The sequence below is a fragment of the Carlito syrichta genome, unplaced genomic scaffold (genome assembly GCF_000164805.1).
Source record: "Carlito syrichta isolate Samal-C Ts95f unplaced genomic scaffold, Tarsius_syrichta-2.0.1 Scaffold302318, whole genome shotgun sequence".
NCBI lineage: Eukaryota > Metazoa > Chordata > Mammalia > Primates > Tarsiidae > Carlito > Carlito syrichta.
In genome coordinates this window covers 145,480-170,974 of record NW_007246414.1, presented here as the reverse complement: position 1 = coordinate 170,974, position 25,495 = coordinate 145,480, and the positions used below count along the sequence as shown (strand labels likewise).

At 41.7% G+C, this 25,495-nt stretch overlaps 1 protein-coding gene across 1 annotated transcript in view; it reads left to right on the top strand.

Moving 5' to 3' along the window:
• The first annotated feature begins 2,245 nt into the window (after window positions 1–2,245).
• Window positions 2,246–25,495, top strand: part of NHSL1 (NHS like 1) — a 143,562-nt gene continuing 120,312 nt past the window's right edge. Inside the window, exon 1 of the mRNA XM_021711486.1 lies at window positions 2,246–2,447. Coding sequence (XP_021567161.1) covers window positions 2,246–2,447 — 202 coding nt within the window. The remainder of the gene's footprint in view (window positions 2,448–25,495) is intronic.

Below are 25,495 nucleotides of genomic sequence, written 5' to 3'. Positions count from 1 at the left end.
AGGCATGCGCTACCACGCCCAGCTGATTTTTTGATTTATTGTAGAGATGAGGTCTCGCTGCCCAGGCGGGTCTCGAACCCGCGGGCTCAGGCCATCCACTCACCTCAGCCTCCCAAAGGTGCGGGATTACAGGCTGAGCCATCGAGCCCAGCTCTTGATTTTCTTAGCTTTTAAACTGAGTCTGTATCTGTGCGACTGGGCTGTCTTGTAGCTTCACCCTTAGTAGTACCTACTCTCTGTTGTTGTTTTCAGGGTGTAGCATGAACTGCCGGTTCTAAGGATGATTAGCAGAAGCTCTGATTTTCTTCAACAAATGTTCCAGTTCTGGCAAGCTTGTAGAGCCTATTTTTTAAATCTCAGTGAATTGGAGTAGATGTGTGATACAAAAATCCTGCCTTTGCCCGTTTTTTTTGAGTGGGAATCTCACTGTCACTCAGCTTGGCGTATAGTAGCACACTCACTGCCACTGCAGCCTCCACCTGCTGGGCTCAGGTGATCCTTCCACCTCAGCCTTCCAAGCAGCTGGAACCACAGGCACCTCATCACGCCCAGCCAATTTTAAAAATTTTTGTAGAGTCTAGGTCTCTCTAAGTTGCCCAGGCTGGTCTCGAACCCCTGGGCTCAAGCAATTCTCTTGCCTCCACTGAGATTACAGATGACAAAGTGCTGAGATTACAGACCTGAGGCACCACGCCCAGCCTACAATTTTTAATAAGTTTATTTTCAATTGCAAATGTGTTAGTTTTAACATAGTTGACTGATGCTGAGTAAAGCAGAGTACTGCGGACCTATTTCTCTGATTGTTGCTTTACTCACCATCCTCTGAGCGACACTTTGGGGGAAGGGGATGCTGACCCAAGTCTCAAGGATGGAAAGTCGAGGGGATTTCAGTAGCCCTAGGACCATGGAATGATGCTACGTTGGCCTTGGGTGAAATGCTACCCCCAAGTGCATTGCAAGATGTGACTGTAGATATGTGGCAGAGGAATCTGAGGGCTACAGCCTGCAGCTACGTGCCACTAGCATGGCTCTCAAATGATGATTCTCCGTGATAAGATGATCCTTCCAGACTGGAGAGGAATAACCCCCGGGGGCTGCCAGTGAGGGAGCCGATAAGAGGCCCCACCCCCACACCCCGCCTGCTGGTGACAGGCAGGACAGGCGATAACAGGTACATTATAGCTGCGTTTCACCTTTGCAGAAAGCTGGGAGTGAATGGCTGGGTCGGTTTTATTCATCTTGGAAGCATATCTCCTTAGACGATGACATTCCTAAATCCAGCCAGGAATGCTGGATGTGTAACGACATCTACACGAAAGCCCTTCTCCTGACTGCACGTACAGAAGTATGGCCAGATCTTCAATACTCAAGCTCAGTTTTTTTTAAAAATCTCCAGAAGTCTGCGTTTTGCCCAGACTTGCGGATCCACAGCTTTGCGGGAGTCCAGAAGTTTGAGCTGCACTGAAGTGTTGCCTGTGGGGAGGCGGGGCTTTCGGTCTCCAATGAGGCGCCTGCGGTGTGGGGCAAGCCTATCGCCTTTCGCAGGAGCGCTCCCTCTGTAATGCAAGCGATAGCCACGCAGCCGGTTTTATTGTTTGCCGAGTCCGGTGGCTCCGGCTCCGGGAAGGAGGGCAAGTGGGCGGTTTACGATTCTGCGCTGTGCTGGGGCGAGTGAGCGGAACTCTTTGATTTCGCCCAAATAACCTGTGTGGGTGAACTTTACGCTGGGTGCCTGGCTTCACGCTGAATCTTTTCCTCCAGGGCGAGGAGTGACTTTCTTCTGCACCAGCCGCTGGCTTTCTGCCCTCCTGGGGAAAGATGCCTGGCAGAGGAGTAGGATTACAATTGGGGATGCTAGGGACACACCAAAGAGTCGGAGTGCCTTGGGTCTGTTCTTCGCCATGTCCTGACAAGTGTTCCTGAAATGAACACCCTACTTCATTTTTTAAATCGCACTTTTATTTATTTTTGGTTTTTGGCTGTGGGTCTCGCCGATCTAGAAACCGAGTGTCACAATGTGGCTAGGGTAGAACTTTTTTTTTTTTTTCTTGGCCCCTCGTGTCTTTTTTTTTTTTTTTAATTGGATGACAGAAATGGTCTTTTTGCATCATGCTGTGCCTGAATCCCAACGTTGTCTGAATAAGTAGGAAGCAGCGCGTGGAGAGGACCTGGACCAGTTGAACAAGCCGAGCTTTTTGTTTGTTGGGCTGTCTTTTGTCTCTAGTCAATTTTGATGTGAAACAAGATGAAAAAGGAAGGCTCTTCAGGCTCCTTCAGACTCAAGCCGAATGCAGGTTCTCTCTCACGTGCTGTGAGTTGGATAAATTTCTCCTCCTTGTCCAGGCAGACAAAGAGGCTGTTTCGCAGTGATGGAGAGCTCTCGGTCTGTGGGCAGCAGGTGGAAGCGGATGATGAAAACTGGATATACAGAAGCCAGCCCAGAAAAGGTGACTTGATCTTTTAAAAATTTAAACATTAAAACAAGTTGTCATGTAGAATTCTTTGTTTCTTTCTATCACTGATTTCCCCTCATGATTTTTGTCCCCCTTAGGTGTCTGTTTTTTGTTTGTTTTTGCATTGGAATTCAGCATCATTCATTCTGTTTACATATCTAAAATAAAAATGCACTTCCAACTAGATCCAGCTTGACTTTGTATCCTTCTTAGAAGAATGAAATAGCTGTTACCTGTCCCCAGGACTCTTCCTCCCTTCATCAGACCCACATGCTCATGTGACGGGAAAAGTTCCATGGTAAACCACCATCACAGAGAGAATCTTCTAGGGTTAGAACACGGAGCTCTTTTCTGAAACTGCACTGAGAAAACTTTGGGAATCATGGACAGTCAATCCTCTTGCATCTTTCTTCTAGAAGATTGATGAATTACACGAAAGCTTAAACAGGTGTTGGGCTGTGACGTCAGGAAAATGAACATACCAGGGGCTTACCCCTGATACCTTAGTCAAAAGGAGTTTTGGGATTTCTATCAAGTTTCTTTTTAGACCTGTGTGGGTCTATGTTCTCAGGATTAGCATGTTTTGCCTCCTTCAAGGTGAAGGAAAATACCAGTCAAGTTGGAAGAGAGGGAAATATTTCAATATCTTTTCACATACCCCTATTTTATGTTTAGAATTTCTGAGTTCTTCCTCTCAGAGTGTGTAGAGGCTGAATTGTTAAGCCCTGAAATGGTTTCTCCATTCTGCGGGGTGCAGTGGCAAAGCCCAGTAGGGGGGCGCTATTTAAGTATTACAAAGGAGCCTCGTCCAGACATTCCGCGTGATTGTGTTTTTCCCTGTTTATCACATTCTTCCCCATGCCAAGAGAAACCTTGCTGGAATCTTCCAGGGACCCGTTCTTCCCCCTTTTTTGGGAAGCAAAGCTGCTGAAATGTGAATCAACTGAGTGAAGTATGTACTTACAAGTATAGTAATTATACTGCACAGGCTGAGAAATTAAAGGCAGTCCTTCTTCAGGGATAATGTGTGTTAAACCATTTGTTCTTGTCTATTAAACTGTGGCACAAGAGGGACTAGCTGGTGCTCTTTGAAGATGTCAGTTGTTTGTTATATCAAGAAGGTGGTCAACAGTGACCCACTGATTCTGAGCTTACAAATGTGGGTTTTTAATTTCAGATGTTGCATAATTGCCAGGCTAAGAAAAGACATTTGTACTTTCTGGCTGATGTTGGGTAGTTTAGTAAGTCCATGAACTTTACTTTTCTAAATCAGGAATAAGCTGTGGTTTTGGTAAATGGCTGGGTTGTAATGTTTGAAGCAAAAATGTTTGGAGGGTGGATACAGTAGTGCTGTGGTCGCAAGAGGGTGTAGTTTTGATTTTGCCAAAGGTTGCTTTTTAGGACTTGTTTGACTTTAAGTCAACTGCTGTCAAGTTTCTGTTAAAGATTGTATACACGTGAGCATGTGGCTTTAGGATTTCTGTTGTAGATGCCTCATCTAAATTAACATTGAAGGGAAAGAGACTGAATTCGCGTGTATTAGTTTTAGTTGGGAAGTAAAGCACATACTGTACACTTGACTTGTGGAAAATAAAGAAGTCTTTGTAATGGACAGTGGTGATTTGTAAAGTGAAAGGAGGACTTGCTTATGTAACAATACAAAAGAGTGTGCCTTTTATTTTTTTTTAGTGTAATAAGCATTACAGTAGCCTCATGAAGATAAATGAAGGCATAATACAGTCTCAAATTTATGTGGTTTTTAGAAATCATTGGACATGGATAATATTATCATTTTTGACATATAGAGTTAGAGGGAATCCTTAAGAAGTTGCCTATAGATAAAACTTCATGGTATTAAATTCTGTTTTCACATTTGACTTACCAAGAAAGAACTGGCTTCCAACTTTGACGTTGTCTTAGGGGCATGTTTTAACAGTTGATCTTTATTCTGCATAATTCTTTCCTTCGGAGAAATACATAAGTGACATTTGTTTACACTAGTAGATCAAAAGAGGAAAAGTAAGAAAAATTAAGCAAGATTGAAGTATTTTCTTACAAGCATCAAATAAGCAGAAACTCTACCAAGGATTATCAGTCAGTGCTAAGAATGCCCAGTGGCCACATTAGGATTTAGCTGCAAATAAATGTGCATCAAAAGACACATTGGTCCGATGGGAACGTGTAACATCTTTTCTATCTGTCTACCCAGATCATGCACAACCTAATCCACCTTTCTTTTACTTTACTCCTCAACCTCCCCAATGCACATGAACATTTTCTGATTTACACAGATTTCTAAAAACCTGCTCTCTGCCCTTCCCTCTCCCACATGCGTGTGTTCCCATCAGGCGGTGACAGATAGAGGTTGGGCAACTGTAGCTTAACAAACCAGCCTCGCATCAGCAGTTCCCCTGTGGGATCTCTGGTTGGCCAGAGCCTCCTGGCTTTCTTCCTTTCTTCCAGCAGCTGCTGCCAGGTCAGACTGCTTGCCTGTTCCCTGCCTGCTGTCTTCAGGTATCACTGCTTTGCCCTTTAGCCCACTGAGTTCCTACCATCAGTGTGGATAGGATGTACGTAAGATACACATTCATTTTCTAAAACTGAAGGTCTTTTTTTTTTTTGAGTCAGAGTCTCACTCTATCATCCAGGCTGGAGTGCAATGTCATGCTCACAGCCACCATAGCCTTGCCCTGCTGGGCTCAGGAGAGACTTCTGCCTCAGCTTTCCAAGTTGCTGGAACTACAGGTAAATGCCACCACACCCGGCTAATTTTTTGATTTATTGTAGAGGTGAGGTCTTGCCAAGTTGCCCAGGCTTGTCTCGAACCCGTGGGCTCAGGCAATCCTCTCACCTCAGCCTCCCAAAGTGCTAGGATTGTAGGTGTGAGCCACTGCGCTTGGCCTATAAGGTCTTTTAATAGGGAATTTCTATGATGGATTGTTATCAGAAACATCAGAGTAATGTTTTTAAGTGGCTAGTTATCCTTATGGATAACTTTCAGTGCAACAAACCCATAACTTTATGATTTAATGTCAAGAAACTAAATAGAGTGCTTGCTATTTCTTTTGGAGAATCTTTTTATAAGATTAGAAGCTACTCATGTGCATCCTTCTAGTTAGACTACTATTCCTGAGCTTAAAAATTAGAAGATACATATTGATATGTCCAAAGCAATCACCACTAAGCACCTGTGTGTTTTCTTTTGTTATAGCACATTACAGGTTTCAAAACTCACATATTGACATTTGTACCCAGGGAGATAAGAATGAATTGGGTAACAGCAATGATCAGTTCTTATATTCTTGGTATATGACCCACTACAGCTAGATGATGTTTCAATGTGATTAGCCATAAAAATCAAGGATATGAATTAATATCTTTGTTATAATAAAAAAGTGGAATGAAATTGTCGACAAAACAGTATGTAGCTTTTCATGTGGGATTGTTGGAGCATTTATGGTAGGAATTCTTTTTTTTTTTTTGAGTTGGAGTCTCACTCTATCATCACGGCCACCGCAGCTTCGACCTGATGGGCTCAGGCAATCCTTCCACCTCAGCCTTCCAAGTAGCTGAAACTATAGGCGCGTGCTACCATGCCCAGCTAATTTTTTATTTATTGTAGAGATGAGGTCTCACCAAGTTGCCCAGGCTGGTCTCGAATCCACAGGCTCAGGCAATCCACTCACCTCAGCCTTCAAAAGCACGGGATTATTCTGTGCTACCCATTTCTTGCTCACTTCAAGCCAAAAGAAGTAGAATAATAATGGGGTATCCTCCCAAAGAGCAGAATATGTTTTGTTGTGTCCCTGGCTCTCTATTTAGCTGGGCAGAGGCATGGTTGATGCTCCTGGTATTGGCAGGCCAGCAGATAGAGAGGGTCATTGACATTCAAAGCCTTGTTTTAAACAATGTTCCATTCTCTCCTTCTAGACTTTATCATATGGACTAGTAACACTACCAAATTTGAGTCATTTGAATGTTAGTGCCCTCCCTTCCCAGCCACTACAAAAATGGTCAAAGAATGACCTTAGTAGGTATCAAGGGTAATGAATAATCCATACACTGGATAATCAGTTCTTGAGTGTGGGAGTTAGATCTATTTAAAGTAATTTCATCCAAATTTCTCTCCTAATAAAATAGTTGCAGAAAGCAAGATTCTTGCGCACAATTAGATTACTAATGATTTCAGTTATTGCAGTGGAGAAAAACGGCACAGAAGACCAAAGCAGCAAGGTCAAGAGTCAAGATCCTGTTTCCATGTAAATAGCTGTGATTTACTTTTAATTTAAAAAAATCTTTAAAATGATGGGACTTAAAAATAGCTTCTTTATGGCCTTAGGAAACCTAAAAAATATTGGCACATAGTGGCAGATAGGGTTAAAGTAGCAATCACTTTGAGATTAAAACTAGAGAAACAAATTTATCTGCACATAAGGGTATGTGACATACATGGGTCATTTATACATGAGAAAAATAAATGGAGTTCATCATAATGTCTTAACAAAAGAGATCAGTGCATGTCATGTTTTCCCTCTTACTTCCTACTGAAGTGGACATTCTGTGAAAGAAACAAACAGTGAGTGCCACTTAATATTTTATCTGGTCCATTGAGATTGCCCTTTTTTAACCTTTGATGATGATGATTTTTTTTTGACGTCGGAAACTTCACTGCCTTGTTTTATTGCAAAAATGTCTTTATTTAGTAATTACATTTTTGAAGTTTTTTAAAAATGATGTTTTACCTAATATGCTTCCTTTATTTGTTTAAAAATGTGTGGGTTGATTTTGGGAATTCGACTTTTATTTGGATTACTAGAAATATCTTAGAGTGATAGAAGAAGTAACTTAATGTCAGGGCTGAGGTTTGGAAGTGAGTAACCTGTATTCTTTTCTATTGAAATGTCTTTCCGGAGTCATGAAAACTTTTTTGAAGTTGATCTTTGCAGGCAGCTCATTTTTAATAATTTTTAAAGATGCTGCATGTTAATCCCGGTGGTTCATGCCTGTAATCCCAGCACTTTGGGAGGCAGAGGAGAGAGGATTGCCTAAGCTCAGGGGTTCGAGGCCAGCCTGAACAACATGGCAAGACCACATCTCTACAATAAATCAAAAAATTAGCTGGGCATGGAGACACACACCTGTAGTTCCAGCTAATCCCCTGAGGCAGAAGGGTCACCTGAGCCCAGCAGTTTGAGGCTGTGGTGACTATGAGCACACCACTGCATTCCAACCTGGGCAACGGAGTGAGACTCTGACTCAAAAAAGAAAAAGAGAATATTAATTTTTATAAGTCCCTTGCAATTGTTACAAAATTATATCCATGTAATTTCAGGGTTTTGTTTTGTTTAACTATAATACTTTCTATCAAATTAGAATTTTTTTATTTTTTATTTTTAGAGACAAAGTCTCACTCTGTTGCCCAGACTGGAGTGCAGTGGTGCAATCATAAGTCACTGCAGCCTCAAACTCCTGGATTTAGGTAGTCCTTCCTCCTCAGCCTCCTGAATAGCTGGGACTACAGGTGCATGCCACTGCAACTGCACCTGACTAATTTTTAAAATTTTTGTAGAGATGGGATCCTACTAAGTTATCCAGGCTAGTCTCAAACTCCTGGCTTCAAGCAGTTCTCTCACTTCTGCCTCCCAAAGTTCTGGGATTATAGGTGGGAGCCACCACACCTAGCCCAGAATTTTTTTTGGGGGGGAACAAAACTACAGTATTTCCTGTTAACTACGTTAATCTTATCAGTTTTATCTCCTGAAAGTCTGCCATGTTTCCACCCACCTGTCTATCCTCATAGAGTTTAGGCCCCATCACTTCTTACTTGGACTTCTGAATGGTGTTCTGTCCTCTCTCACTTTCTCTGCTCTTGTCCTCCTTAGTTCCATCCTTGAGTCTACACTGATACCAGAGTGAACTTCCTGAAATACAGATATGATTGGGTCATCTTTCTGTGGCTTCTCATTCCCTCAGAGTGAAGCCTGAATAACTTAACACGGCATGAAACCCTGTGCGATCTACCTCCTTTCCATGCCTTACAGAAACATCATATAGACTCATTGCTCTATCACAGCTCCAGAAATTTGCATTTCCCCTTCACCGTGCCAGGATGCTCCAGTTGCCTCCTCTGCCTGTTGACTTACTACTTAACCTTCTAGACTCACTTAAAAACTCTTGGAAGTCTTGCCTAATCCCCTGAGGGCAGAGCTGATGACTCCTTTCTCTGTTATTTCTCTACCTTCTGCATCCCTCTGTAGTTGTGTTTATCATACACTGGATTATATTTGTTTGTTGACTTGTCTGTGTCTTGAACTAGACTGTGAACTCTTCTAGGACAGAGGTCTTATCTATCTTTTTTATCCCCAAGGCTAAGTGCTCAATAAATGGTTGCTGAATGAGTGAACATAATTCATCTGGTACTCTGCTAATAGTGCTGTTTGCACAGACTAATGTGCCAAACAAATACTCTCAGAATTTGGCTTACAGGATGGTGGGTTTCAGGTAGCACTGTGTGCTTGTTACCAGGGCTCCAGACTCTGAACTTTGTTGAGTGTAGCAAAAGAGAGGGTTTAGTGTGCTGGAACATAATTTGGGTGGCAGCCTGCTGTTTACTGTTGCTCCACTCAAGCTACATGCATGTATCAGACACTTTGTAAGGGCATCTGGTCATGGCCATTTTGAGCAGTTAGTGAAGTCGACTTAGCGAATGAAGAGGAGGTATGGAGTTGAAGCCAAGCCTGAGAAGGAGAGACTGCAGTCTTTTCTTAACTGGTTTCCTGGCTTTTGCCTTTGTGGCTTCACTCCCCTCCCCATATCAGGCTCATCTAAACACCATCCTGTTCATGTCGTGTAACTTCACTGCTTGAAACTCTCCAGTGGCTAAGCCTTGACAGTGCTCTCTAAGACTCTCCACCACCTGCCTCTTTCACCTGTGACTCCCTGTCCTTTCCCTCACTCTCCTTGACAGTCACACTAGGCTTCCTACTGTTTCTACACCTAGGCTCTAGGTTGCTTCCTCCCTCACCTCTTTTAGGTCTTTGCTCGAAGGTCATCTTAGTGACACTTTTTTTTTTTTGAGTCGGAGTCTCACTCTGTCACCCAGACTGGAGTGCAGTGGCCGCTCCCGGCCACCGCAGCCTCGGCCTGCTGGGCTCCGGCGATCCTTCCGCCTCAGCCTTCCGAGTAGCCAGAATCACAGGCACGCGCTACCACGCCCCGCTGATTTTTTAAATTTATTTATTGTAGAGATGAGGTCTCGCTGCCCAGGCGGGTCTCGAACCCGTGGGCTCAGGCAGTCCACTCACCTCAGCCTCCCAAAGGCACGGGATTACAGGCTGAGCCACCGAGCCCGGCTAGTGACACTTTTTAATGGTCACATCTTACCCTCATCCTGACCTGTCTACCCCACAGCTCTTTCTCCAAAGCACCTGCTGCCATCTAATACACTATGTGTTTTATTTATTTTTGGTTTTATCAGTCTCCAACCAAAATGGGAGAGATTTGTTTTCTATTTTGCTAACTGTTGTTTCCCCATGCCTGGCACATAGTAGGTTCAATAAATTTTAATTGAAGGGATGAATGAATTGTGTGAAGAGTACTAGGTCAGGACATCTGGATGTTTTGCTTTTGCCACTTGTTAATTCATGTGTATCAGTAGCAGGTACAATTTACTTATTGAATAAATGTTTGCTTTATAAATACACTATCAGTCTTATTAGCCTTTGAAAGGTATAATTATACTTTTTCTAGCTTTCTGAAATGTGGGAAGTCCTTTACCTTATAATTCTAATCTTCCTAATTAAAGATGTTGTTTATGGTGATCACTGTCTTAATAAATGTGGTTGAAAAACTTATGTATAATCAACATACGTTCTGTTGACCTACACAAATGTGTGATGTGAGGCAGGTTACAGTGATGTTTCTGTGGTCTACCCCTCTTCAGATTGGATCTGGTTGTATTTAATGACACTGGCCATTGGGTTGTTTCTTCACTGTAGTCAGTTGAGTAAAAAAATAGTCTTTATCCGAGTATGAAATATACTGTTAAGTAAAATTTTCAGTATAGAAATGTGTCTTTGAAGTACTTGTATAACCTAGGCAACTTGAATGAAAGCTATCACTTCCTTTACATAATCTTTTTTTTTTTTTTTTTTGAGTTGGAGTCTCACTCTGTCGCCCAGACTGAAGTGCAGTGGCCGTTCCTGGTCACTGCAGCCTCGACCTGCTGGGCTCCAGCGATCCTTCTGCCTCAGCCTTCCATGTAGCTGGAACTACAGGCATGCACTACCACGCTCGGCTAATTTTTTGATTTATTGTAGAGATGAGGTCTTGCCTGCCCAGGCGGGTCTCGAACCCGTGGGTTCAGGCAATCCTCTCACCTCAGCCTCCCAAAGGTGCGGGATTACAGGCTGAGCCACCGAGCCTGGCTCTTTTACATAATCTTAATACTCTAGTGTTTTTGTCAAATCCTGAAATGATTAAAATACTAAATTGAAAGTCTTGTCTGAATCAGTCAACCCATTCATAAGTATTAATAATAGCCAGAATTTAATGAATGTTACCATGGCTAGACACTGTTATTAACACTTTATATGAATTAGCTCATTTAGTAAATATCATCGAGATCTCCCAAGTATCCAATAAAAATAATAGTTGGCTTGATAAGCAAGGAGGGCCAGCTCATTAGAGAGAACTAAAAATTGGACAGAAAAACGTAGATGCGGTGAGACAGGGAACCATATGTAATTTTCCAAGAGAAATGACCTTGAAAGCACTGAGGGCATTTTGGGGTCATGGACTCACTATCCTTTGGTCTGAGGGCAAATAGTCTGCTTTGAGAATATTTAGGTATGTGCTTTATACCTCTCCTGGACTTGAAGCTCTTTAATATCTAGCCTATGTCTTGTGTCTTGCACTTTGCAAATAGTAAGTAACTATCCATTGCCAGAATACATGTTCAAAGCAATGTCGCAGGATGACTTCGCTGGTTATGACTTGCAGAATGAACTGGAGCATTAGGGAATGGAACCAACTCACCTAGAGGCTGTAGTAGTTGAGAAAAGACAAAGTACTGGTTGAAGTGATTATATAGGCACATGATTATATAGTTATGAAACTACTATACAGATTTTTGTGTTAGGTTGTCCTTATTAAGGGAAACCACAGGTTTGAATAATTACTTGTTCCTGTAGTAACATCATCTGTGGTTTTCAAAGGTGTGGTTATACTTTTTCTAGCTTTGTGAAATGTAGGTAGTCTTTACCTTGTATTTCTAATCTTCCTAATTAATGATGCTATTTATGATGATCACTGTCTTAAAAACTGTGGTTGGAAAACTTAATGTATAATCAACATACATTCTGTTGACCTACACAAATGTGTATGGTGTGAGACTGGGGGAGCCTGAAACCATTTGCAGTGATGTCTCCGTAGTCCACCCCTCTTCAGTCCATATCACACCTCTTCTCTGTACTGTTGAATGCAACATCTCAGAGCATTCTCTTGTTATTTCATAACTGACATTTGATGACTGACTAGTTGTTATAGATATTAAACAACAATTATTTATTTAGTTTTTGCTAAAACCCTTACTGTGCTGCTGCGTCATATTTTGGATATTTAAATATGTATGATGTATATATTTTTAATTTAAATTTTATTTTAATAAATTAGACACAGAGTGTCACTGTGTGGGCCAGGATGGTCTTGAACTCCTAGCTTCAAGCAATCCTCCATCAGACTCCCAAAGTGCTGGGATTACAGGCATGTGCCACTATGCCTGGGTGAACATGTGTAATAAATGGTGAGCCCTTGGCCTAGCCAAGCTGTTCTATGAGACTGTCTCTGCGGCCAGGGGGTGTGGGTTGTCAGGGAGAATTTGTTAGCTGGGCTTCCTAGCTAGTGCTTTATCCGCCAATGCATATTGCCTTTTGCTGGACTCTGGTGCATGTTTAAGTATGTGCTTCCCATGGTGGGCATGCCGTGAGTTCTTGTGTTTGGAGAAATCCTATTGCTTCGTAAACTTGATATAAAGCAACCTTCTGAGAAAGCCACCCTGAAGAGTGAGCCTCTCCCAGATTCAATGTGAAAATGGCTTGAATTGTGAGGTTACCTGGAGTGACCTGACTCATGGGGCCTTTCCTAGAACAGGTGCTCATTAGGGTTGGTGGAATGATGAAGAACTTCACCCTGACATTTCCATGCCCTCTTATTTTTGAAAAAGGCTGTGTTGGCGGTGGTAATGAATGGAAGATAATGGCAGAAGGTGATGATAAACTGGAGGGACAAGGGAGGGGGTAAATTGTAAGGTCAGGATGAATCTCTATACTCCCCTGTTCTGCCTCCTTGTTGCTGAGAGTTTTTTGTTCCTATTTCCTAAATTGGTAAGGTCATGGTGGTCTGTGGGGGCTCTGTCAAGTTTCTGAATAGGCTGCTTACATGACTAATTGTGCACTTGTAGTATTGAAGGTTTGTTCTCAAGGCATAGCTTAACAAGGCTCTGTACATCCTTGGAAAAGGCATGGAGCCTGGCTAAAGGCTATGCACTGGTTAAAATAATTTTAGTAGTACAAGTACATGGCCAGTTTGAGTTCAAGATATGTTTATCTTTCTTAAAGGCAAGATCATTTGTAAGTAAAAGCCACAAACAGTGGAGACTTCAATAAACTGTACCACTCAATTTTTGTCTTTTCCATACACGTGAAAAGAGAAAATGAGAATAAATATATTTTACTGTTGTTACAGCTCCATTGCCTCTATTCTCAAAGGTTTTCTTTCACTTTGTCACTAGAAACACCTCAGCTAAAGTAGAAACTGGGTATCTGGTGTTTCTGGATTACTTTCTGAGATAAACCAGAATTCTTACCTGAACACAGGTGTGTGTTGCTTTAGTCTTGATTGGCTGAGGACTCTTTCACAAAACATACAAAGGACAGTTTGTGGATTTCCCTTGGTGGGTGGCTACGGCTGGTGCTTGGTTTGGTTGCTGTGATCATCTTGCTGGGTAGTTACTTATTTACATAATTTTTTTGCCAATAGAAAGTACATAGAGTTCTTGACTTCTGAGAAAAAGAACTTTGAGTTCTACCTTAAAGTAATTTTATTGCTGAGTTAATCAACACACTCTATTCCTACTATAAAAAGATGTTTTTAATAATTCTTCTTCTTGCTAGCTTCTCAAGTCCAGCTTTTTGTCCTTAAGTATGCATGCCTGAATGATGTTCAGTCATAAGGTATGAAGATATCAGGGTTGGGGTTTCTCTCCTTTGATATTCCTTTAGATCAACAGACCTTGGTTACGTCCACCATTCTGGAGTATGTGTTGCTGTGCTCAGTTGGTCTGTGTACTTATGTCACTATAACCAAGGAAAGGTTATGCCACTGTCTGGAATGGTTTTTTTTTGATTCAGAGTCTCACTCTGTTGCCCAGGCTGGAGGTCAGTGGGACAATCACAGCTCACTGTCCTCCAACCTGGGCAATAGAGTGAGACTCTGAATCAAAAAAAAATCATGGTTTACCACAATCACGGCTCACCACAGCCTCGATTTCCTGGGTTCAAGCGATCCTTCTGCCTCAGCCTTCTGAGTAGCTGGGACCATAGGCACACACCACCAGGCCCGCCTAATTTTTTGGTTTCGAACTCCTGGTTTCAAGCGATCCTCTCGCTTTGACCTCCCAAAGTGCTGAGATTATAGGTGTGAGTTACCGTGTTCAGCTGCCACTGACTGGAAATCTTGAAGGTTATGTTCCAACTCCAACTAGTAAAGTTTTCTTTCATTTCTGAAAAAGCCGAGCTAGTTTTCTTTTCAATAAATGTGTTTCAAACAGGGAAAGAATCTTCTACAGATAACTATGGTATGAATGTTTTCGCCTTTTAAGTGCCTGAGAAGTTTAATGGTAGTTGGTTTTTTTAAGTCAGACTTTCAGAAAGTTTACCTGTGTCTAGGGTAATAAATGCACTTGACATTGGTTTCCAGTCACACATAATGTATGTGCATGCATACACGTACACACACACATACACACACCAGCTTTGTGAAATTACTTACCTTTATTGCATGTATACACGGGATACTCTCTATTTTCCCATCTGTTTTATTCTATTTTATTAAACATAAAATGTTAGTCCTGACCTACTAATTGATGTTATGACTTGGTGTTAGATCACAGCCTTAAATTTGCAAAATGGTGCTTTCAATAGGCCTCACCTCTTTCAGGAGGGTTTTTATTATTCTTGTGGGCCAGACAGCTTTTTCTCTATATATAGAAGTTATAAGCTATAATGGAGCTTCTGTGGGTAGTTCTCTGCTTTCTTTTGTTGTTGTTTTTAGTCCTCCGTTTTCTTGGTGCTATAGAAAGGCCTGGCCTATCAGAGTACCTTGAAATGCAGTGCAGATTAGTGGCACATCTTAGAAAACATCTGGTCCCCAACCCGACTTGTGACTCTGAGTACCTAAGCATTCATCCACCATAGCAATTTCTTTTCTGGGTTTTCCTATGCACCACTAGCCTGGGAGCCTGTCAATATGTAAGGAGCAGTGCCTACAAATTGGCTGCAGTACTGAGTGATTCCAGTGCGAGCCTTGTGGCCTGCTGTGGCATAGCGTTGAAGAGCCTGCTAATGCACTCAGGCTGATTCCTTGCACCTGCTGACTGCCTCTAGGGAAAGCCCTGAATAGCAATGTCTGACCAACTTCTGCCTTGTTTCTGTAGAATATTCCTGTCATTATGCTTACTGGTCTGCTGTCCGTCCCCCGTAGAGGAAAATTAGTTGTGACATTTAGTTCATTTAACTTTACTTTTGGATTGTTGGACTCCACAGCCTGTACATATCAGAGATCCTGTGTCTGAACTGGAAAAAGAGCAGTGTTTTCCTGGAAACATAAAGTTATCGTTGTAGAAAACTGCTGACTCATTAGAGATGATTTTCTAAATTGTAGTCATATGGACTAGGTATAGCTTGTATAAAATATTAGACGAATATGCCTTTTACTTATTTGTATTTTTCATACAACAGAAGCTTGCCTCATTCAACTTTTAGAATTCCAAAACAATCCCAAAAGTATTTTTTTTGATAGAGACAGGGTCTCACTGTGTTACCCAGGTTGGTCTTGAACGCCTAGCCTCAAGTGACCTCCTGCCTCATTCTCCCAAAGTGCTAGGACTACAAGAGTGAGCCACCATGCCGGGCTTCAAATTATTGTTAATTTTTTGGCCTTCCAGTTTTTTCAGTTCAGACACAGGATCTCACTCCGTCGCCTAGGCTGGAGTGCAGTGGCCCGCTCACGGCCACTGCATCCTCGACCTGCTGGGCTCCGGCGATCCTTCTGCCTCAGCCTTCCAAGTAGCTGGAACTACAGGCGCGCGCTACCACGCTCGGCTAATTTTTTGATTTATTGTAGAGATGAGGTCTCGCCAGGTTGCCCAGGTGGGTCTCAAACCCACGGGCTCAGGCAATCCACTCACCTCAGCCTCCCAAAGCGCTGGGATTACAGGCTGAGCCACTGAGCCCGGTTGAACATCTTTCTAAAGTATACTCTACATATAGAGCCTGCTTACAGGTCATGGTTTGCACACTACTCACATATGATCTCATGTCATCATGACAACAGTCCTGTGAGATGGGCAGAACAGGTGGCATTGCCCCTTTTGGTAGTGAGAAAACAGTCCCTGAAAAATTAAGTGATTTGCCTGAAGCCATATAGATAATTGGTATAGATTGGATTTGAATCCACTTCTTATGACTTAGTTCCACATTCTTTCTACAACACTGTGCAGCAACTCAGCTCTGTTGCAGAACATAATTTAATCCTGTTTCGATGCCTCGGTGTCACTGTGAATAGTCATTGAGCCTTGTAATAATCTGATGATGCCCGGTGGCCGTTGAGTTTTGTAAGACCTTTGCTTTGGCATGAGGAAGGTCACCACTGCTGTGTTCTTCAACTTCTAGTGACTGCCTTGCCTTCCAGCCTTTTCTGCAAGGCTTTCTCTTTTTACTAGTGTCCTTGTGTCTGCCTCTCGTGGTCCCCAGTAGTCTTTGGTTTGGTGCTTCTCATTTGTTACCTCGTATAGAGGGTCTGGGCAATCTAGTTTACTGCAACCATATTGACTGGAAGACTAATGAGATCTGTAACCACAGTCCTATGAGAGATGCCGTCTGGTCAGAGGCTATTTGGCTTCTTGGCCATATTTTGAGTGGTTAAGTTTGTCAGAAAAGTGAACCCTTGATAAGTGAAAGTTATTGTAGCATATAACTGTGGTTTTTGTTTTTTTACATGTTTATCTTCTGTTGGCTTTCTTTTTTGGTATAAAGTACATGTTTGTGTTAATGTTATGGACTTGTATTTGGGCTGTATTTGGGCTGTATTTGGGCATCTCAGTTCTTTTTGTAAATATTAAATTTTAAACACTTCTGTAAAATCACTCTTGAGTTTTCAGGTAGGATTACCATCTACTGCATTGTTTCACTTAGGAATCAACTATAGCTTTTAAGCTTTGGTTTCACCATTAACTACTTTCTCTAATAATGTGTTGAGTCTCACTCTTTCTTTTTTCTCCATCTGCTATTTGGACACCAAATACATTTACTCATTTTGCACATAGTTGAAATCCCTAAAATTTCTAGTTCACATCTGTCTTCATTTCCTCTGCTCTTAAAAAGTCAAAGAATTGTGAAGATAAGACATTTCTATTATTTAAAACCCATTCTACTCTACTAAACATTTTTGACCAGATACTTTACATGACATTTGATTCTTTTTTTTTTTTTTTTTTTTGAGTTGAAGTCTCACAATGTCGCCCAGGCTGGAGGGCAGTGGCACACTCATGGCCACCGCAGCCTCAACCTTCTGGGCTCAGACGATCCTTTCGCCTCAGCCTTCTAAGTAGCTAGAACTACAGGCATGTGCCACCATGCGCAACTATACATTTGATTCTTATCAACACAAGTAGGAATAGCATAAAATGAGACTGAAAAAGCTGCTCTGAGCCTGTTTCTCTGTGAATTTCTTTGTTTGTTTGGTTTTTTTTTTAATTTCTTAATAAACCACAAATATCCCAGTTCGCAGAATTCACGTGACCTTTTACTAGTCTCACTGAAATACTATAATCCCCATTTTGCATCCTTGACCCACAATGGTTGCTCAATAAGTGCTTTGATTTATACATCGAAGAACAACAAAAATGTTTGAATGCAATTTAAGTAAACTGATAGTAGACATTTTAAAAAATTATGTGACTCAAGAAACAAGACCCAGAGAAAAGAAAGATAGTTTCAAAGAGCATTGTTATCCTGGCTCATGCCTATAATACCAACATTTTGGGAGGCCAAGGTGAGCTCACGGGTTCGAGACCAGCCTGGGCAACTTGGCGAGACCTCATCTCAACAATAAATCAAAAAATTAGCTGGGCATGGTGGCGCATGCCTATAGTTCCAGCTACTTGGAAGGTTGAGGCGGAAGGATTGCCTGAGCCCAGCGGGTCAAGGCTGCAGTGACTGTGAACGTGCCACTGCCCTCCAGCCTAGGTAATAGAGTGAGACTGCAACTCAAACAAACAAACAAACAAAAGCATTGTTATCCTTTCTCCAATTCTCCAAACAGCTATGAATTGATAAAAGATGTTCAATCACAATAGGAAAAGTGTTCGATACCCAACACAGCTCCTCTGTGTTTGGTTGTAAAATGTCAGACAGTGACAATTTTACAGATGTTTTTGGTTTTTGCTGTAATGAAAATTCAAGGAGCCAGGCTTGGTGGCTCAGCCTGTAATCCCAGCGCTTTGGGAGACTGAGGTAAGTGGATTGCCTGAGCCCACGGGTTCGAGACCTGCCTGGGCAACTTGGTGAGACCTCATCTCTACAATAAAATCTAAAATTAGCCAGGCATGGTAGCGCATGCCTGTAGTTCCAGCTACTTGGAAGACTGAGGTGGAAGGATTGCCAGAGCCCAGCAAGTCGAGGCTGCTGTGGCTGTGAGTGTGCCACTGTACTCCAGTCTGGGTGACAGAGTAAGACTCCAACTCAAAAAAAGAAAAGAAAAGAAAATTCAAGGAATTCTGACTGTTTTGTGTTTACCTAATTAGAGAAACCAAGTTTAATAGTTATTTAGAGATCTTACTGAAGTGATGACCACATATGTTCCTCACTTAGTGCCATTTGAGAGCATTTTAGTGATTTGTATACGGTCTCTAAATTGGAGGTTTGAAGGGATTCAACTGGAATTACTTTAACAACAAGTCTAATGTGTTAGGACTGAAGGAACCACAGAGATAACCCCATGTGAACCCTGGTTTGACAGATAAGAAGGGAGGATCCCAGGAGGTGAGTTAGCTTGCTTAAGACCCTGTAACCAGCAGGGGCCCAGTAAAGCTATATCCTCACATTCCTTTCTCCTCTCTTAAATGGCATTGAGAGTGTGTTTCTTTCTATTAGTTTCTCTGATTTTGACATTCCAGGCTGCCCTGAGAAGGTCAAGTGACAGATTCCTTTGCTGCCCTTACAGAGCAGGTTTTGGAAGTTTTTTTATTCACTCAGTCTCATACAGAAAGTTTTCTAAGCCAATGTGCAGAAGACCATCAACTTGCTGTGATAACAAAGGCAGAAGTGGGGAAACATCAGCCCTGGAGACAGGCTCTCTGGTATCATTCTTATGCTACTAACAGACAAAATTCATTCAGTTTTCAAAGAATAAAAGAGGGAAGAAAAAACAAACCAACAACCCAAGAGCCTCAGGCTAGCCTTTCTTTTGTAAGAGCTGAAGTCCCTAGAGAGAGTTGGATAACTTAATAGAGCTGTCAGAAAACTCACCTGCCTCAGAAACAGATGCATTTTAAAACTTTAAACTTAGTATTCTATTTTGACATGTGACTTTTTTCTTGAGTGATTATAGATTTATTATAGTTAATAGCTAAATTTACAGAGATACATTCAATAAAAATAGAACATACAGTGAATCTTAGCCATTACCATGAATAGAATTGTAAGTAACCTCTATTGCAACTTTACTGATGAGAGAGAGAGAGAGAGAGAGAGAGAGAGAGAGAGAGAGAGAGAGAGAGAACAAAGATAAAAAAGGAAAAGGCTCAGATAGTGTGTTCTATATGATCAAAGAGGAGGACCAAAAGAGAGCTGTTTTTGTGGGATACACTTTAGTTTGTGGATCTTGTAACTCTGTGATTATCCTGTACCGTGGCAAGACTCCACCCCTGAAATTGGGCTGCCAATTTGAAGAATCATTTTCTTGCTTATTTTTAAACTCCAAAGGACAGGGGGGACGAATAAAGAAGCCTAAGTGCTGCGGTTTCCTCAAACCATTATCATAGTAAATCCTATGGGTTCTGAAATAACTCACCATTCCTGAAGTTTCACACCGCCTTACTACTGCTCAGAACTTGGCAGCTGAGAAGGAAACGATTAGCTCCTTCCTTGAAGCTTTGTCACCAAGGTTAAAGTAGGTCAGAAGGTGGCGGATGTGGTGATTTCAGAAATATACTACCTTTTTAAAGTAATTCTGTACTTCTTTACGGAGCTTTGCGTTTTCTGGATAAGAAGTTGGCTTCAAAACAAAATATTTTAAGTTTATAATTCTTAAGGAACTTAATACTAGACTAATGTATTCAGTCATCTACGCAGAATTGTCAGGTTTTAACTTGGTATATCTTCCTTTTACTATCTTAGTATGTCTTGTGGAATTTAATCTTTCTGCTTGACAATTGAAAGAAATTATAGTTCAGTTGCTGTCTGTGATTATGGGCTTGTTATATTAACACATACATTGTGGCAGAACTTGTGGTCCTCCTGGTTGGTTGGTACATGAACTTGGATAATTCTGATTTGTAGACTGATGTCTCTTAAGAATGATTTGGGATGGTGATTTTTTGGGGCACAAGAGTTACACCTGTTTATAGTTGAAAGTTGGTTATGGTTTATATTTTCTCAGGCTACTCAGATGTTTATGAGAAACCTCTTTAGGGGTTTTGGGAGATAGAGGAGTTCCCATTGATCTTTTTTCTTAAGAATCAGTCTCTCAAGGATCACACTGATGAAATATACGCATGAAAGGACATGATGCAGTATCTCCCAAGAGGTTATTTTTATGTGTGGTAGACCTTCCAAAATGTAATATAGATATAATTAGACATAGTGGCAATGACAACGCTTTAAGAGAATAATGTTTAGACTTTAGTGGTATTGTTTTTCTCTCCTATAATACATGTCATTGTAAGTTTACTAAGAAAGGGGATTCGGGGTTATTATTATGACATCTTTTGGTATCCTCCCTCCAGCTGGACATAATGGGATCAATATTCTTGTAATAGATACTTCTAGAAAAATTCTTCTTTTTTTTTCCTTTTTCACTTCCATCATCCTTCAAATATTTAATTCAGGCAGAATGAGAATAAGAAAAACTGCTTTCTGAGTTTGCTCTGGTGAACTTGCCTTGAGAGGAAATGGCATCTGCATTTGTGTGTTTGAAAATGAGACCTCTTTAGACTATTAATCTTTCAAGAAATGATAATTTATACAAATTCTGCCATAAAAGTTTAACTATTAATGATCAATGACTTTCATTTAATAATGAATTTTTAATACAGTTGTGTGTAGAAAAAATAGTATTCACTTCTTTAATTTTGAGGAATACATATGTTATTTTATGACTTTTCATAAGAATCAATATATTATTGGTTATGTGTCTCTTACATGTTTTATATACTTTCTACTAACTATTTGCTTCATATGAAATAATGAAGTAATAATAATTCTGGGTCGGGCATGGTAGCTCATGCCTGTAATCCCAGCACTTTTGGAGATGGAGGTGAGAGGATTGTCTGAGCCCAGGCATTTGAGACCAGCCTGGGCAACTTGTCTCTACAATAAAAACCTGTAGTTCTAGCTACTTGGAAGGCTGAGGCGGAAGGATCACCTGAACCACAGCAGGTCAAGGCTGCAGTGGCCATGTGCTTATCACTGTACTCCAGCCTGGGTGACAGAATGGACTCTGACTAAAATAAATAGAAATTAAAATTTAAAATATTAATTCTGACTTTATGTGTTTATGCTACAAGCATGGCTCACAAATACCCCATAAAAGCACTGTAAGTTAGCGTAAATGAACAAGTCCCCACTTTAAGGACCTCTCATGTTAGGTTGGGCATTAATATGTAACACCATGATGGCTGCATGAATAAAGTGACAGGGAGACGTTGTGCAAGGTCGAGATCTTTTCTGCTGCTAGGGAGGAACGTGGCCAAAGGAGGCTTTGAAGTAGTAAGAAAATAAATAAATAACAGGGTGTGGGAGTGGGGGCTACAGTCCAGACAAAGGAAGTAAGAGCCTGATAAAAGATAGTGGACTTTAAGGGATATGTCCAGAACAGTTTAGAAGAAGAATTGATTCCAAGCCCAGGAGAACCTTTATTGTTAGATGAGGGGCTTGGGATTTATCCTTACCTTGTGCTTTTTACATAATTTTTCTCCCCAAGGGAAAGAATAGAGAAATTGGAGTTCTTTTGGACAGATAGCAGGTATGAAGGCCATATTTAGAAAGAAAAACAATTAATTATGAAGGTGCATGCTCTGGGTGCATGCTCTAGGTGGAAGAAAATCTCAGCTATAGGCACGGTGCTTTGAAGGGACATTGGAGCTGGATAGATGGCACAAGCTTCCATAGTAAAGACTCCTTTCTGGGACTGCTGCTTATGGGATATCACTGCGCTTTTGAGGAGATGGATTTTACGGACTAGAGCCCAGTGGACTGCAGTGGGAGTTAAGGCAGCTCATCACATCTAAAGGCAATTGGGAGAGGCTGGAAGATTATCTAAGCTAAGAGCCCCAGTTAACTCATTATTAAGTTTCCTTGGAAGATGGAACCAGAAGGGCCCAAAGTTTCTTTAAAAAAAAAAAATCTAATTCTAGCTGGACACAGTGGCTCATGCCTGTAATCCCACACTTTGGGAGGCAGAGACAAGAGGATTGATTGCCTGAGCCCAGGGGTTTGAGACCAGCCTGGGCAACTTGGCAAGACCTCGTCTTTACAATAACTCAAAAAATGAGCTGGGCATAGTGCCACACGCCTGTGGTTCCAGCTACTTGGAAGGCTGAGGTGGAAGGATCGCCTGAGCCCAGCAGGTCAAGGCTGCGGTAGCTGTGAGCGTGCCACTGCTCTTTAGCCTGGGGGACAGAGTGAGACTCCGACTCAAAAAATAAAAATAAAAAATAATTAACCAGGTGTGGTGACGTGTGCCTGTGGTTCCAGTTGCTTGGAAGGCTGAAGTGGAAGGATCGCCTGAGCCCAGCAGGTCAAGGCTGCGGTGGCAGTGAGTGTGCCACTGCACTCCAACCTGGGAGAAAGAGTGAGACTCCAACTCAAAAAAAAGAGAAAAATCTAATTCTTCTGGTGTTAGGGAAGCTAGCAAAAGTGCCATGAATGAAGTTAGACACAAGGTTCTGAATGAGAGCTACTTTATTGGTTGTGGTATCAAGAAGTCTAGACTTGGCTGTGAAAAAAAAAATGGAAATAACCCATAACCCTAAGAACTGACTCAAGGGAGTGTATTTTTTAAATGGCCAATTAGAGCAGAACCTCCATGGAATTTACTGATGTAAATGAGTCTACCTGAGGCCAGATGCCACTACAGGACCTCAGCTAAGCATTTGTCCAGGTACCTTACAGCTCCATAATTGGTTTGTGTCCAGCATAAAATATCCCAGGATTCCCATATTTCTTAAGGGAAAAGTGAATGCAGAGAGGATGAAGGTTGCCCTTGGGACCAAGCCAGTCAGGTCTGGCTCAAGAGTACAGAAACATCCAACAGGATACAGACTCAGATGATGTTAGAAGGAGGAAGTGCCCAGAACAAAGACCTATGTTCCAGATTTCCCTGCCTGCAGAAGTGGACTGACTGGGGGCAAGTAGAATGGGAGACAAGTTTTAAACTAACCAGGGAAAAAGTAAAATTAGCCAATTTGAAGTTATAATGCTATCAATTTTTTTCCTCCTTTATCTTGTGCCTGGGGTAGTAATAAATATATAGAAAACCCAGACTGAGTCTCTCTCTTGTCTGAGAGATTCAGAATATTGGTACAACCAGAGGTATGATAGGAGAGTAGGGAGGCTGGGACAGACTCAAACTTGGGTAAGATAGTGCCAGTCAGGAAGGTCACAGGTGCCACCAGAGTAGATTCTTCTTCAGAAATCTAGCTTAACGTGGTCATTATCATCTTAAAAGTATCAGAGAAGCCGGGCTCGGTGGCTCAGCCTGTAATCCCGCGCCTTTGGGAGGATGAGGTGAGTGGATTGCCTGAGCCCGCGGGTTCGAGACCCGCCTGGGCAGGCAAGACCTCATCTCTACAATAAATCAAAAAATTAGCCGGGTGTGGTAGCGCACGCCTGTAATTCTGGCTACTTGGAATGCTGAGGAGGAAGGATCGCCGGAGCCCAGCAGGTCGAGGCTGCGGTGGCTGGGAGCGGCCACTGCACTCCAGTCTGGGCGACAGAGTGAGACTCCAACTCAAAAAAAAAATGTATCAGAGAGTTTCAGCACCTTCAGTCTCTTGCAGTATAGGGGGAAAGGGAAAGCACTGGTGATTGGAAATATATGTTCAGTCTCCTCTAACTTACAAAAACTCCTCATTGAGCTGGACATGGTGGCTCCTACCTGTAATCCCAGTACTTTGGGAGGCAGAGATGAGAGGATTTCCTGAGTCTAGGGACTCAAGACCAGCCTGGGAAACTTGGTGAGACCTGGTCTCTATAGTAAATCAAAAAAATTAGCTGGTGGAGAGCCCCTGTGTTCCCCTGTACTTGGCAACCCCTGTACTTGGAAGACTGAGGCAGAAGGATCGCCTGAGTCCAGCAGGTTGAGGCCGCAGTGCTGTGAACATGCCACTGTACTCTAGCCTGGGTGAGTGAGACTCCAATTCAAAAAAAAAAATAGGTATTGCTTGTTTGAAAACAGTAGCCCTCCCTTATCGTCAGATATGTTCCAGGACTCCCAGTGGATGCCTGAAACCATGGATCATACCAAACCTTATATGTATCATGTTTTTCTTATATATTCATGCTTATGATAAAGTTTAATTTATGAATTATGCACAGTAAGAGATTAACAACGATAACTGGTAATAAAATAGAACAGTTAAAATAATATACTGTAATAAAAGTCACATAAATGTGGTCAATCTGTGTCAATATTTCTGTACTAGTATTTTAATATCTCTATCTTAATATTTTCGGACAGCTGTTGACCAAAGAAAGTAAGACTGTGGATAATGAGGGACTGCTATACTTCCTAGTGGATGCAAAACAAATCCTTTAATGGATATGGAAAAGGGCTTTTCTATCTATGTCTGGCTTTTTTTGGCAAGAGTAAGAGTCAGGATGCATACGGAGAAGATATGATTTGCCTGTCCTTTTGTGTGTGTGTGGGTAATTTTGTTTTGTGTTTTGCCAGAATTGAAGTGAATTTTTGAGCTGATCTAGACTCACTCAATCTATGTGTTCTGCAAATTAATTTCTAATTTATCCTCATTCCCCCTGTTTTAGTGAAATTAAAATTAAAATTTTAGCACACAAGTGATATCATCCTGGAGTGATTTGGAATACATAACTACCTAAAAATGTTTGGCTGCATGTGTGGCTGCCACACCCTCTTGTAGAGATAGTGATGTTAAACTTTAACATGATGCTGGATGTTGTAATCCTATGAGGGAGAAAAGTGGTTGCCGCCTTCAGGTCATGATTGGCAAAGACAAGACCTTTGTCCTTTCCAGAGGACCATAAATTCCATGAGTGTGCATCATCCGGGGCCCACTCCCTTTCATGCAGCCTTCCTAGATATTTATTTTTCTTTCTTTCTTTTTTTTTTTTGAGTTGGAGTCTCACTCTGTCACCCAGACTGGAGTGCAGTGACCACTCCCGGCTACTGCAGTCTCGACCTGCTGGGCTCCAGCGATCCTTCCGCCTCAGCCTTCCAAGTAGCTGCAACTACAGGCATGCACTACCATGCCCGGCTAATTTTTTATTTATTGTAGAGATGAGGTCTTG